Below are 15,576 nucleotides of genomic sequence, written 5' to 3'. Positions count from 1 at the left end.
GTCTCATCTTTAAAGGTGCAGGAGACTTTTGTGACCATTTTTCATCAGATCTGTCAAACCTCAGTCATATCCTCAGTATCAGGAATCTGTAAGTCTGTCTGTCATTACTCACCTGAATCGCTTGGATCACAGTGAACAGTTTCTTAGATCCATCCACCAGAAACAAACCATGTGTTTACATTCAGAGCTGAGAGGGAACTCGGGCATCTGAGGAATTTTGTCACAGTGTGCATTGTGGGAAACGGAGGCTCTCGCAGCCACCTGACAGTGGGAGCTGCTAAAGATACGACGCAGAAACGGCAGGAGCTCCCTTCCCTCTATGCATATTCCTCCAGCTGTTTCCGCGTTTCAGATGTTTCCACGTTTGTTTCATCCATATAATATCATAGGGTTGCACTGCCGCTGCAGGTGGCTGCGTGAACCTCCCTTTCCCACAATGCACGTCTCGACAAAATTCCTCAGATGCCCAGTTCCCTCCTGGCTCTGTTTGTAAACACATGGTTTGTTTCTGGTGGATGGAACTAAGAAACTGTTCACCATGAGGGAAGAGATTCAGGTGAGTACTGACAGACAGACTGACAGATTCATGATACTGAGGATATGACTGAGGTTTGACAGATTTGATGAAAAATTGGTCACGAAAGTCTCCTGCACTTTTAACGTAAGTAAATTAATAAAACCAGTTTATATCTTTTGCATTTTCTTTTATTATGTTTTTATAATTGTTATTTTCTTTGTAACTGCACCTTTCCTCTTTTAAAAACCCTTTAAAAAAAGATTTTTAGGTGGTTTTGGGGGCTGGAATGGATTAATTATATTTCAATCAATTTCAATAGGGAAAATTGATTTGTAAAATTAGTAAATCGCAAAACAAGCACATCATGGAAGAAATTATACTCATACTGCGAGGTTCTACTGTATTTTGTAAAACTGAGAATAAACTGTCTAAACAAATGCATGCATGGTGTGTTGGTTTGAGGGTGTGTGTGGTCTGACCTCTTGTTGGTCCTGTGTTCTCAGTTCTCCCAGGCCTTGCAGAACGCCCGTGGCTGATAACTCTGTGGTCAGACTGTAGCGGCTCTGGAGGACTGTTCCACACCACACTGGACAGAGTGTTCAAATTCATGGACCAGCACTTCACAGCAGCGCTGCAGGAGAGACACCCATACAGCGCAGACAGAGGTTTTATTGGCCGTACAGTCCAAATTCTGTGTTTAAATAAGGAGTCACTGATTTAAGATGTTAAACATCGCTGTGGAGAACTGTGGCCTGGACTGAAGATCTGTGTCTGTTCTCTGTAGTGATCGGTGTGGTAGTGGGAGAGATGGTGGATCGGACTGACCTGGTGGCACTGTGTAGTCCTCCTGTGGCTGCACTGTCTCATGATGTCCTGACCGTGTTCCAGTTCCACAGCTACGTCGTACAACATGAAGTCCAGGACATGCAGACTCACCTGCTGGATCTGGCCAGAGAGGGTGAGCTGAAGTTGGATTTAGAATCTGCTGAAGTCAAATGTTCTTCATCCTGACAAGGTTTTGGCCTGGCCTGGTTTTTGACTTTACATTATTACTTTTGCATGATAAATTTGTATAAAATCTCACAAATACATAAATAGATTAATTAAATCCAAAATCTACTGGGAAATAATAAGTTCTATCTTAATGCGTCAAAACAAGATTGTTATTAATCGATAAAAATTTGTTATGAAATAGCTGGAATAAAAACAAAACTTTACAAAAAAGTGTGGAGTAGATAAACTACAATAAAGTAAAATGATGGAAAAATCTGGTTAGATTTCCTCTTTGCCATATTATAAATTTATGTCATATTACTAATAACACTATTAAGCTGGTGATTTCCCGGTGGTGATTTTTATACCCCCCCCCCCACGGCCATATATAGCATCACCAGAAATTCTGTCTGAGATTTTTGTCCAACCAGTTTCTCAAAGACTATTCACCCAATTCTTTTCAAGTTAGACTCACATTTTCTTTACCACTAGGAGAGGTGCAGTGCAGTTTGATGGAAAAATTTCAGTTTTTGGATTTTTAAAAAATTTTTAAAATTTGAACTCAGAAAATTTGTCCGATCAATTTCTCAAAGGCACTTCACTTGATTCGTCTGATAAAGTGTGATCAGGTGGAAAGTTCATACGTGGGCAGAATACTGTGTGAGTTGGTTTGACTGAACTACCCAAACAGGACAGTAATTTGGTTTAATCGTGTTAATCTTTAATTTAAAACTCAAAATAATCCCCGGGGCAAAGTGTTGTGTGGCGTGGCAGGGGTATTAGTAAGCTCTACTTACATTTTACTCTTTTTTTGTTTTACTCACCACTATATATATATATATATATATATATATATATATATATATATATATATATATATATATATATATATATGAGGGCCGTTCAATAAGTTCATGGCCTCACCCAGAACAGAACAACACAGACTGATAATTTATATTTTATTTTTCAACATAATCTCCATTTACACAATGCACTTGGTCCATCAATGTTCAAGCATCACTATCCCATCACGAAAGAATGTAACATCCTGTATTATAACAACCTGTATTTCTGGGTGAGGCCATGAACTTATTGAACAGCCCTCGTATGTATATATATATATATATATACATGTGTGTACATATATATATATATATATATATATATATATATATATATATATATATATATATATATATATATATATATATATGTACACACACACACACACACACACTTGCTGCTCTCCAGGCTACTCTTCAAACCTTCCCATGTGTGTTTGTCTCCTGTTCAGCGGTGTTTGCAGAGGTTTTGTGCAGTGGGGATCACGCTCGCTGTGTGGCAGAGCTGCAGGAGGTTCCTGCATCGTCACTTTGGCCCAGAAACAGCACCCTCAGATCCCTGGCCTCCCTGCTGACCACTGAGGACCCGCAGGTGAACAAGGCTGCAGCCGACTACCTCTGTTCTGCAGCGTCACACAGTCACTTCAGGAGCAGAGTGAGTTGTATTTGACACTAAGCAAAACCCAGTTCAAGTCTTGACAGATGCCACAGGCCTTTATCACGTGTGTGTGTGTGTGTGTGTGTGTGTGTGTGTGTTGACAGGCAGTGGAATGCTACACTCAGGCGCTGTCAGAGGCCGGAGTTCAAAGCCAGAGGGCCGCATGTTCTGCTCTCAGCTGTCTGCAGGTCAGACTCCCACAATCCCACTGCATCTAACACTGTGGAAAGTAACACTGGTTTATGTCATTTAGAACACCTCTTAAATGGATTACTCACACATACACATTCAACAGTTTCTTCCAGTCGATGGTCGTCAAAGGTTAGGAACTCGGAGCTGCTTCCTTCCTCCTGCTGTTTTATCAGAACTGATTTGACAAAAGTGAGAAGCATCTTCTGATTGAAACTGTTAGATAACATGTCATACTGATTAAATGTAAATAGAAATAAATGTACTACTGAGTCTGCTGCACAATGACAAATTCACACATTTTATTTATAATTTACTCCTTGCAATTCTAATAGAATTTAATATTATTTAACATTATCCTTGATAACTTTTGACAACTGATCCCGACAGTGCATGTAAATAAAATGCTGTTTCTCAGCTTTTCATCATCATCAGATATGACCCATTTGATCACTCAGAGGCTCTGTAGTTACCATGGAAACACCATCATCTTCTACAACATTGATTCACCAGTAAAACCCATGGAATCTGACAAATGACAGTGGTTGTAGGTCCTTATTTTTACATTCATTGAGTGATTCTTTTTTTCCTTTTAACTGAAAAATGCAAAAATACTGAGGACAATAGTTTCAGAATGATAGGCCATAAATCCCATAAGAAAGGTTAAATGTAGAGAAAAATTTGGAGGTCACCGCAAAAATTGTTCTAGGTCTTTAAAGCATAAGAGAAAACAAGTTGTTACTTTATCTTATTTGTTTTTGATAGCTGAAAAGTTAGGTCGTATTACTAATAGGACCTATTTAGCTGGTGATTTTTATATCCTCCGCCTGCCCATAGGGTGGTCATAGATAGTGATACCAGGAATTCCATCTGTCTTTCCGAGATTTTTGTTGAACCAGTTTCTCTCAGGGTATCAGTGAACCACAGGGGCAAAAATGTTGTGTGGCAGGGAGGGGGTATTAGTAAGCTCTACTTACTTTTTCACCTGTTCACTTGCTCTTCCCAGTTTAAAGGGTGACCTTTCCTGAGTAAAAGTTAAAGAAACTACATGGTTATTTGGTATGTGTTATTCTTAAGAGATAAAGTGAGACAATGTTTTTGTATTTTTAAATGTATTTGACTGACAGTTAAAATGTTTCTGATTCTGAAATCTATGTGTAATGCAAATGTGAAACCTGCATAAAGGACAGAACAAGACAAAATGGTGTAAAAGACATAAGACAAAAAGACATCAGAAGACTGTGATTTTATGGCTTTAGTTATTTTACGTACTACGTAATTCTTATTCAGCAAATTGAAAATGCTGAAAGACAAGTGACTCAGCTGACAATAATTGTACAATGATAAATCCTAATAAAAAAGACATGTAGCACAGTAGATACTGTTACCACAGTATAAAAATATGCCAGTTTGATAATAACAATTGTTTTATCTAACCCTATCTTACAGTTTTTAGTTGTAAACTCATACAAGATGTCACAAAAACACTGACCTTATAGTTTAAATAAAACACATCCCACACAGTCTAGCAGGTTAATGAGGACTAAGAATCACTGTACACTGTAAGTCAAATGCTATTAAAGGCCCATGATGCCACACACTCTGTGAAATACCACATTTACATGGATGCTCAGGCAAGTTAAATTTTTAGTTTTATAGTGTGACTGTTAGAGGACGAGAGTGAGAAATACATTACATATTGAGTTTATTGCCAGAGCTCAGTGTGTGTCCTGTGTGTAGGTGAACTTCCATCTCTGTGACCTTTTGTTTGTGCAGGCTGTCGAGAGCATTAGAGCAGTGGTAGCACTCTGTGATTCAGCTGATGAGGAGCTTCGCCATGTTGCCATAGAAACCTTGCTCACATTTGGTAAGTAGTATTTTAATAGCAATCTGATTCTGCACCATATAGTACAAAATATTCCAGTTTCATAAGTTGTCTAATCTTTTGGTCAATAAATCATGATACATGGCACAGCTAAAGCCTAAGCATTTTGTTCTCTGGTTGAGATGAGCAATTGAAAAATAGTTTAAAAATTTGGATGGATTGAATTTGTTAAAATTCACATTTTTTTAATGTTGGTTTCATGTGATTTGAAACGACCCCTCCGCATTTTTTAAAATCAGAAGTACAACTTGATGCACCTCAGAATGTTAAATAATATACCTACAAGAGAAAGACTTCTACCGTGAAGTCAACTTTAATCATTTACTATTATATATATTTTTATGTAAGATTATACCAAACCAAATCAGTTTTTATATTTAAATTTCACCTTTTTAAGAAAGGTTAAATATGTGATTGTTTTTATGATCTTTTTATGGCTACACCAAATTAACATTATTTTATTACTAACTTTTTATGCAAAGCGAAGAAAAAACAACAACATATATATATATATATATATATATATATATATATATATATATATATATATATAGAGAGAGAGAGAGAGAGAGAGAGAGAGAAAGAGAGAGAGAGAGAGAGAGAGAGAGAGAGAGAGAGAGAGAGAGAGAGATAATTTTTTTTAATTAAAAACAAGTGGTCCAGGCACAACAAACCCCACCCCTCACACGTATTTCACCCATTATAAGTAAATAGGAAGATTGTAAAAAAATCAGAAAAAATTTAAACTTTGACCTACTTTTCCAAAATGTAATGACATCTATTCTGGGCTACTGGCAATCTATAAACCCAATTTAGTATGAATTGAACCAATAGTTTTGCTGCTGAAGTGCTAACAAAGAAAGAAAGAAAGAAACAAACAAACAAACGGAACCAAAAACAATACCCCTTGTCTCCCCTTCGGGGGGCAGAATAATCCAAATATATTAAGCATAGCAGGTTGCCAGTTCCATTATGCACATTTTTTCCAAGCCAAAACATCCCACCTCACCACCACCCAATGCACTTCTGGCCCCTTGATGTATAATAGCATCTATTTTGGAGCGTTCCAAATCCAGTTTAAGTTGGGATGATCCCAGACCCCTGGGAACTGCTTTACAAACTGGTCTTACTCTGAGGTGAACGTAAAAATGTTTATCAAGGACAAATTGAGAAGCTCTTGGATGCTTAAAAGTGTTTGTCACACTGCTGTCATTCCATAAATAATCTCAAAAAATGGATTCCCATGAAAAAAATGTTTGATATTAATTTGCCAGTTGACCTTTCAGCGTCACATTATAGACAAGCGGATTAAAGAAAGGGGTAGATGGTTCTACTGGAGTCTAACCCGGCCTTATGGTGCTATGGGAATTATGGTAAATACTAGTTAAGAACTTCAAAATTGGACATGAAGGCCCCTCACATTGTATTTTCCACTGGAGAAATGGGAAAAAATTTTGAGCTGCAGAGATAAAATAACCTTTGATGTTTTCAACATGGTGGAGAATAACGAGGGATTCATTGTGAATGACAGACAATGCTTCTGTTAACATTCTGCTGTAGCAGATGAATTAACACATCCAGAACTGTTTTACCCAAGTAGTAGGTCACGATAAATTGTGTCAGTGATTTTTAATTTCGCTACGATGACAAAAGCACTTTGGATTCAGAAGTGGAAAGGATCATTTTCCCGATAGTGTGTGAAGGCAGCATAAGAAGTGTGGCGTTCAACACATGACTTCCGTGTGTCGGTTGCAGGTGAGGAGGGTCGGCTGGCGTACGAGCAGTTGGACACATTGCCGGGGGAAATGCTACGTCTGGGTACGCGACGGAGTAACGCCGTCACCACTGCATTTTGAGCCACCGTGCCACCAAAAACATCCTGTCGACTTAGCGTCCCGGCTGGAAGCGCAGAGGACACCACTGCTGGTCAGCCTGCCAATGAGGGACTGATGGAACTCATTCTACTAAGTGTCACAGCTACACTCTGCTGTTGTCGCTGATACTGCCTAACCACACCTACACACTCTCCTCATCCCCCCTTGCCCCCCCCCCCCCTCCTTGCTTTCTGAGCCAGGCACACCAATCATATCCAGTTTCTACTGAGAGCACAAACCTGACTGGACACAAAGCTGCTCCAAAGAGTGCACAGACTAGAATTTAAGCAATGGATCTCCACTTTTTCATAAAACATGCTACACTGCACACAATACTCTTATTGGTTACTCACTAATTAATTATCATGTTGTGAGAGTCAGATGCACAATATACTAATTATGATCTTTGTATAATCACTGTTTTTCATGTTTTTGTTTATGGTTTTGCATCCAAGTGTATTTTTTTCCAGCGCTTTTCAGGAAATGTGTACTGTCACTTGGCTTGTAAATATGGTATATTTGACACTGCAGCTGGTGTAACGTATGTGGTTGTATTTAAAATGTTATGTTTCACGTCCGTTTTCTAGTACGGTATGTTTTGCGTTTTCAGGGATTCTTTTATGGTTGAAAGGTGTATGTTTTATGGAAGGGTGGACCATTAATATGTGGAGAGTGGCTTCAAAGAGGATGCCGTCATGTGAGCGTGGGGTTAAAGAGCCCTAGTTCAGTAACAGCCGTTTACAGTTTTTAACAGTGTAGAGGCAGAACAGTCAGCACTGTGCCCAGGCTACACTCCTCAGCAGGTTGTCTGGATTTCATGCTTGCAGTTTAAAAAGTGCAATTGTTCCTGTACATATGTGTATTATTATTTTTGCATTTAGTTAATATGAGAATATGCTCAACAAAGCTTTGATGTGGCCAGGCAGTGTTTCCACAAATCCACTCTATTCACTTTGTATTGCTTGAGGCAGAGCCAGTCAAGGGCAATAAATATGGCACCAGAGGAGAGAATGCATTTTGTCCACAATATATCATGTGGAGGTAACTGCATTCATAGAGTCTGTGAACTAAAAACAGAACAGGGAAAAAGTAAGAGTTCATTATGAGGCTGCAGAACAGACTGGTTGCACAGGGGCCGTTTGCATGGAACAATGCTCAGGGTATGAGGCAAAATTTTACTGGCTCAGATGATTACAGTTTTACTGTTTTGAGTTGGATTAAATGCAGGGAATCAGACAAATGGCTATCATTTTGCAACACATTTGATAAACTGTTCACTTCCATTAGAAAACAGCCCATTTGGTTCAGGCCCCTCTATAGCTAATGGCACCATTTTGATAATATCAGACTGTTAAAATTACGTCACACACTTGAGGTTTTTTTTTCCAACTTCTAATTTTTTTGGCCTACAAATGTTTGTTGTTAGCTTAGAATAAATTTACACTTTTCCTGTTGTATTATGTTGTAGTATCTATTGGAAGTTTTAGTTTGCTTGATATCAAGCTAATGATAGCGATTGTGAAATGGAAGCTAAAGGTTATTAGTATCAAAATTTTTACTTTATTTTGAAATATTTCCCTCCAGATTTTCTGTAAACATTTTTTTCAGTTGCTGAAAAAACAAGAGGCTGTGAAATAATGTCATACTTTCTGCATTAACAGTCAAAGTATTTTATGTTTTTGATCAAAGTATTTGAGGTAACCGCCCTGAGCATGATGTCAGAGGAAAGCGGCCACCGGATGAATATGGTCCATGAAGTCCAGTTTGGGTCTGAATTGTTAAATATAATGTGGGGGAAAAAAGTGACCGGAGTTAAGATGTCAATTTAATTTCAACCTCACTTATTGTAACTGTACTACTGAGTCTGGTGCACAATGACAAGTATCACACATGTTCATTTTATTTATTATTTACTCCTTGTAATTCTAACATTCTTTGACGTTATCCTGTAAAATGTAATAGTGGCATTGACATGTAAATGATTTGTATATTTGTTTTATTTTGGCTCTGCTCTAGTATTTGAAATATTGTTTATTCTTTAAAAAAAAAAAAGGCTTCGTTGTTACCATGCAACTGACTGCATGCTTAACTTTAAAAACTGGATTTTATTTTGAATGAGTTATATTGGAGTAATAATCATTTTGAAGAGTATTAATTTTATAACAGTATAGATTTCTTTCCCTAAAAAGCCCCAAATGCCATGGGATGATATATATTTGAGAAGTTGCTTTATTACTTAGATATGTACTGTAACCAAAGGAGAATAATTTTAAATTTGTCTTATCTCATAATTCATCTAGGACAATGCATTTTCAATTCAACATTTCCACTTGGAATCTAACCTTTGGAAGCACAACTTAAATATTGAAACAAACTACAATCTATGAAACATGTTACATTTGGTTCTAACTGCACAGTCCGAAAGCCATACTGATTGGGGGAAAAAAAACAAAAACAAATCTGAATATTTTTATGAAATATATTTTTGTTTCATTTGTATTATCTGTAAGTGTGTGGAGCAGTTACTAAAAACTACAGATGGAATTAAGGGCCCCCCCATTCAGCCTTTTGCAAAACATTGTACATTTTAAGACGAATAACATTACAGCACTCTGGAATAGTACCTAACCCAGATAGACGGGACTATTTTTCCACCCCTTTTTCTTTTCAGTTAGTCATTTTCTTTTCACATTTGGAATGTTGACCAGCGTTATTTTTTTATAGTCAATTTCTAGTCTCCACAAAGTACAACATGGCAAAATACACATCTATATTTGAAAATAGATTAAGTTGGAGGTATTTTCTAAAGTTGAATTTTATTCATATTTTCTGTGGTCAACAGCCTCAGTACTGATCCATTTAGTTGCATAATTTGTCTTCAGTGTGATTAGCATCGTGTCATCTGCTTATGAAACATTGCAATAAAGTTTATTTTTGCATAACGAGGAACTGTCTCAAAAACCCTGAATGACATCATTTAGAGGTTGTAGTCCAAACAACTGTAGTTGGAATAAAAAGGCAGATCCTCCTGAATGGTATAGACAAAGTGTATAAAATGTGTCTTATTGAATTTAAGTTTAAGAATCCTTTGAGCAGACTTATCTTCTCTCCATCATCCTGTAGTAGTGAAGCTACAAATGTATTTGGAATTATTATTAAGTACCCAAGTTTGCATACTAATGACAGTACTGAATAAAGTTCTGACAAACTCCAGACATCCCAGCGGGAACCAAAACTTGACTCTTACAAGACAAAACAGCTGCAGATAAATTTAGCTAGAGGCATCAAGGGTCACCAGACAAAGTCATTTTTTTAAAGTTTACTTTACACAAGGCTTATTTACACAACTGGGCCATTAATGTACAATTTTACAGTGTAAACATGTGAGGGCCGAGCTCCTCACAACCAAATAATCCTATAAAAATTCAAACGCAAACATTTTTCACAGCAGAAACTGAACAGGTGTTAACACACTACCATGTAGATTGTCGTTATAGCATCCTGAAGCTAGCCTTCAGTTTGGAAATGTACAATTTTACTGCAATGTGTCGAGACATCCTGCATAAAAAAGTTTTATTAAAACTGGATCGATTAAACACCAACAGTGTAGCAAAAGATAAAAATCACAATTTCAAAAAACAAAACAAAAAGCCCTGTGTGTAAATGTTAACACTGACTGATGTGGTCCAGAATAAAGTTGTTTGGCACATACTAAACAGCACTATTGTACCTCACTGGCCACCTGCTGATAAAACATGCACTGCCTTAAAGCAGACCTTTAAACCGGTCGTAGTCCCATGATATGCCAACAGTTAATCCTGTTCTCCCGGTCACACTGCTTGTTCAGTCGGAACCCTCAGTATCTTCCTCCTCCTCCATGTCACTCTGGCTGCAGTCAGAGTCCTCTTCCTCATGAAGCCCTGACACTTCATTGTGTTCCTTCTGTTGATCTGTGGAGTCATGGTCCTCAGCCACATCAAGGACAATGTCCCTCAGCTCACCCAGACAATTTGGACTCTTCCCAGTTAGCCTCTGAGAAGAGAAGTAAGAGTTGTGTACAGCTGATACTAAACACTGGTACTCCAACACTATTTTCCTCAAGCCTAAGGTAGGTGTATGTATGTATGTATGTATGTATGTATGTATGTATGTATGTATGTATGTAGATAGATAGGTAGATAGATATCACTCTGTTGATCTTTAAATTATGCCACATTTCCATCCAGCTGTGTCAACTTGCAGTTAATTTATACATTTAGGCCAGCAGGTTAGTTCAACATATGGACCGTCCATCCATCAGTTCATGTAGGCCATATCATCGTGTGAAATTCTGCTTTTGACAAAAGTTTTAACCATGATGAGCCCACTCTAACTAGTCAATAGTTAAAAGGAAAGACATTTACATTTTTTGCTAAACTTATAAAAATTAAAAAAAAAAAAAAAAAAACTTCTGACACATTTGGATTAACTCCCATCTAGTGTTACATGCAAGTGCACCTACCTCAATCATATCAGCCATGTATTGTACATGCTGTGCCAGCTCTTGCAGTTCTTCATTTTCACTCTTTAGCTGTGTTATTTGTTCATCTTTTGCCTCTATGTCCTTATGCAACTATAAGACAAAGGATATCAAGGTTCAATAAAAAGCCAAAAGGTAGACTGACATCTCAGAATCTTAAAAGATGTCGTATTTTAATGCCTCATTAGTACAATTACAAATACACAGAAACTGCTGTTACCCAAGTACATTTAGATGTAGAATTAAAAAAATACTTCAGTGCCAGCTGGGGTGAGGCAAACACAGGTTGACTCAGGAAGTGGGAGCATGGGAACAGTGCAATTTAAAGTTAAACATTAATTTTGGTCTTAGTGATCAACTCACCTTCTCGTTCTCCTGTAGAACATTATACAAGGCTTTTTGTCGCTCCTCTGCTACTTCTTTCCAGTAGGTGGCTGGAGGAGTTTCTACAACAGCAAAGGTCAGTCTCAGAATGCAAATCAAAGTCATTATGTCATGACAGAGGTCGAATGGTAGCGCGATTTCAAAAGTTGATAATTTACTACTAAAAAAGCAGAGGCCAATATTACATAATGAAAATGCTACCATTTGACTTTATTTGGGCATTTAGTGCTTTGATTGAGCTGTTCACCTTAACTGCAGTCCATGTTCTAATAAACATTAAAATCTGCATTATTGATAAACTACATCGAGGTCAATTCTGACCCAGTTTGGGCTTTTAATTACATACTAACTGCATTTTGCTAAATACTTGCCAGTCTGATGGGAAAACTGGTGTTCAGAAAACACTCACCTTTGACCATAAGCTCATACACTTCAGCAGACATGCCATCTGTCAGACACTGCCTTTCTTCAGTTTGTGTAGATTTGACTTCCACCTTCACCCTCTTTGGGCCTCTAGTTTGTGCTGCACTCCACTGTTTTCGTTTAGGAATGACTCTTGATCCCTAGTACAAACAATGGCGGGGGGGGGGGGGGGGGGGGGGGGGCTTTATTTTTATTTTGTAATTGTCTTAACATTCTCAGTCATGATATTTCCCAATATTTTAATGTTTTACTTAATTTTGTCAATGTATATTTAAATTGTACAACTCGGCATCTAAATTTGGGATATTTTTTCCTGCTATTTAAGGGCTTGCTTGTTAAAGCCATTAAGTTTAAAAGCCACACAACCTCATCATTTTTTTCCTGTGCATTTCAAATCACTCCGTACCAAAAGTCAGCTTTTAAAACTTTCAAGAACATGATTAAATTCATATTGTTGCTATAACATTTTCCGCTGAAAAAGTTAATGGTGAAAGAACAGTACCTAACAATTACAAACACTTCAACGTAATAACTACCAATACAAGCCACAACATACCAGGGCTGCCATCCCCAAGTCCTTGTTGACCGCTTTGGGTTGCAGTATATGCAGAGCTGTCCTGGTGGCAGTGTCCGCAGGCTTTTGTGATGATGTGAAAAAACTCTGAAAATTTGACAGAGGGTTTTAATTTAGATCATAGACTTGAAGCCACAGTGACTTTCACATATCCCTGAATGAACCTCAAGTAATCATGTATAAGGTCACGCAAAAAACAAACAAAAAAAAAGGAAAAGAAATGACCCATGTTCTGACTTTCAAAGCCTCTATTCACCTAGGCTTAGCATCACTTTACTTTAGTTACAGTGTCACCATGGGAGAAGGACACAAGTGAAGTAGCTCAACCACCACGGACGTGTGAGCAGGAACAGGGTCTCCTTCAACAGTCGTGGGAAAGACTCTTTAGGACTCATTAGAGCAGCCGACTGACTTTGTTTAATATTTAGCAACAGCTCAACAACTTCAGCCGGTCTCCTGTCCACAAGTAAACATCTGATGTCTAACATTAATTCAGGGTACAGCCATGTGGAAATTTAACAGTAATGGTGGGTGTTGGTAATGAAATGCCTCATGTACTGAGGAACACCAAGAGTGCCAAGATATGTTTTGGAAGTACGGCTGTTTTGGAAACAATATATCACAAAATAACTCTTCCTCAATAGAAATGAGACATGCTCGATACAGTTTCAATAGAATTCATTCATCCATGAATTGACAAATGTAAGAACAGCCAATCATAATTAAGAAGTGAAATTAAGAAGACTTTTTAACTTTAAATATACAGGGTTATTCAAAAAGAATGAACTGATTTCATGATGCATTGTTTCAATTCTCAAGCATCATTATGGAATGAGTCAGTGACCATTTGAAAGAAGTTTTCTAAGTTTTGAATGGCTGCCTCGATGGCCTTAAACATCGAATAACAACAGCATCAACTCAGTGGATGGTGATCTGCTGATACGCGTCTGGGAGGAATCCTCTTATCTCATTGATGTTGCCCGTATTGCAGGTGGTGGCATCAAGTGGAACACTTGTAAGACAGGAAATAAAAGTTGATTGTGAGTAGAATACTTGTAACTTGTCTGGAGTTTTCTATTGCTTTTCCTTATTAAAATATTGCATAATGAAATCAGTTCATTCTTTTTGAATAACCCTGTATGTACCAATTTTATTTATCTGAAATAATTGTATAATGTTCTTCAGCATATCTGTCGTGTTCAACCTCTAACAAAAAATAAATCATATTTAAAATCAAAAATAACCTTCTGACATCTTCACAACCACCTTATGAGTAACAGAAAATTTAAGCTTGATAAAAACAGTGATTTGATTTCTATTGTGATATATAAATATATCATCTGATATGATAAAATTATGATACATTTTTTCCCATATGGCCCTATTTGGAAGGATTTTACAAGTTATACAATTCAAGCAACCTTTACAGATACAGATCAACTTCATTCATCCTCAAAGGGAATTTATTTCTTTAGGAGCCTCCAATTTCCACAGCCACTAAAACATACAATAAGAGGAAATTCTTACTTCTTACAGTTTAAAATTTTTTTAAACATGCACCCTTCTCCTTTGAAAGTCTTTAATTAGCAGACTAAAATAATCAGAACTGATTAAATCTCTTGGAGGCAAAACATTTGAATAAAGACCAATCCAGCTGAACTTTAAAAACAACCAAAGGGTGAACGATGACCTGAACAAATAGAGGATTTACACAGACATAGGGTAGACCAAAAAAAAAAAAAAAACTGATACCAAATAAAATATAGAGCGGAGTTTGAAGGGCTTTGGAGCCTCTTGATTCCTGGACTTCCACCAAGTTTATGGACTCGGGCACATCTGTGGGGGTTCACATTCTTGTACAAAGTTTTGAAAAAGCATCAAAAATTCAGTTTTACTCTTTGACTTACACATCTAAGCTTCATAACAGAAGGAACATCCGCATATAAAAACAAAATACAAACAGCCACTAACAGGGACAAATCTTTATATTGCGCACTTCCCGCAAAGAAGGCCACACAAAATAAGCCTGAACTAGCCCCCCATGGGGGAAATTTATAATAAACTGACCCCTAGTAAATACTCACCTTTTTAGTCTCCTTACATCTCACAGTGCCGGGCTTTAACTTTCCACTGGAACTCATTTTATTCTCCAAAATATAAACCTGGAGACAACCGAGGAAGAAACGCGTCAGTACCGACTAAATAAAGTTCAAATTGCTGCAAGGCTGCGGCGCGTTAAATAAATACAAAACAAATAAAACTAATAAAGTAGGTTAAACCGGACAGTGTTTACGACAGCACCAGTGTGTGTTGTGTCCTGCTTTACGACATGTTCCAATAAAGAGGACACAACGACTTGGCTACGAAATAAACTAGCACGGAATAAGTAAATACGGCGAAAGCGTGTAAACTAATACTAAAAATTCGAGCAGTAATGAAGTGTATATACGACACTGATACGTCGTAGAAATACTGGATTTTAACCAAAGAAAACGCATGTAAACTTCACTTACTGTCAGCGGTACACGCGCCCTATAGCTCGGAGTCCTTTCTTGTACGGATCTCGCGCCAGGGGCTTAAATACGCCCATCGCGTCACGTAGTAAACGCGCCGCTCTCTCGCGAGGTTTTTTAGTGCCATTTTTTCCCCTTCGTGCGGTCACGTGTTATCATACGTCACATCTTTGTAGTTAACTGTGCAGCCATTTTGGGGAAGGCT

At 37.6% G+C, this 15,576-nt stretch overlaps 2 protein-coding genes across 4 annotated transcripts in view; one reads left to right on the top strand and one right to left on the bottom strand.

Annotated features, from left to right (window-relative positions):
• The window catches only part of ripor2 (RHO family interacting cell polarization regulator 2), a 144,166-nt gene extending 134,263 nt beyond the window's left edge, over nt 1–9,903 (top strand). For both annotated transcript variants that reach the window (XM_030147432.1, XM_030147433.1), the window contains exons 17-22: nt 1,021–1,182; nt 1,302–1,475; nt 2,805–3,007; nt 3,115–3,198; nt 4,976–5,066; nt 6,840–9,903. In XM_030147432.1, the coding sequence (XP_030003292.1) occupies nt 1,021–1,182; nt 1,302–1,475; nt 2,805–3,007; nt 3,115–3,198; nt 4,976–5,066; nt 6,840–6,940 (815 nt within the window). In that variant the 3' untranslated portion in view covers nt 6,941–9,903. The remainder of the gene's footprint in view (nt 1–1,020; nt 1,183–1,301; nt 1,476–2,804; nt 3,008–3,114; nt 3,199–4,975; nt 5,067–6,839) is intronic.
• On the bottom strand, nt 8,426–15,463 carry gmnn (geminin DNA replication inhibitor). 2 transcript variants are annotated; one of them, XM_030147439.1, is made up of 7 exons: nt 15,372–15,463; nt 14,943–15,020; nt 12,841–12,945; nt 12,271–12,424; nt 11,841–11,923; nt 11,460–11,570; nt 8,426–10,990 (listed from the first exon to the last, which is right to left on the bottom strand). In XM_030147439.1, exons 2-7 carry the CDS (start codon nt 14,997–14,999, stop codon nt 10,802–10,804), a joined length of 699 nt encoding a protein of 232 aa, XP_030003299.1. In that variant the 5' UTR covers nt 15,000–15,020; nt 15,372–15,463; the 3' UTR covers nt 8,426–10,801. The 2 variants fall into 2 exon arrangements, with proteins under 2 accessions (XP_030003299.1, XP_030003298.1); XM_030147438.1 differs by lacking the exon at nt 15,372–15,463 and having other exon boundaries at nt 14,943–15,210.
• Between the last annotated feature and the right edge of the window lie 113 nt (nt 15,464–15,576).

Source organism: Sphaeramia orbicularis, chromosome 11 (genome assembly GCF_902148855.1).
Source record: "Sphaeramia orbicularis chromosome 11, fSphaOr1.1, whole genome shotgun sequence".
NCBI lineage: Eukaryota > Metazoa > Chordata > Actinopteri > Kurtiformes > Apogonidae > Sphaeramia > Sphaeramia orbicularis.
The sequence above is the reverse complement of the archived record's forward strand: the minus strand, read 5'-3'. Positions and strand labels throughout refer to the sequence as shown.

What these genes read in the sequence shown, in the direction of transcription:
- gmnn (XM_030147439.1), bottom strand. Translation starts at nt 14,999, where the DNA reads ATGAGTTCCAGTGGAAAGTTAAAGCCCGGCACTGTGAGATGTAAGGAG. An exon ending in GATGTAAGGAGACTAAAAAG is followed by an intron (nt 12,946 to 14,942) that starts GTGAGTATTTAC and finishes TCAAATTTTCAG; the next exon opens with AGTTTTTTCACATCATCACA. An exon ending in ACTTGGGGATGGCAGCCCTG is followed by an intron (nt 12,425 to 12,840) that starts GTATGTTGTGGC and finishes TGTTTGTACTAG; the next exon opens with GGATCAAGAGTCATTCCTAA.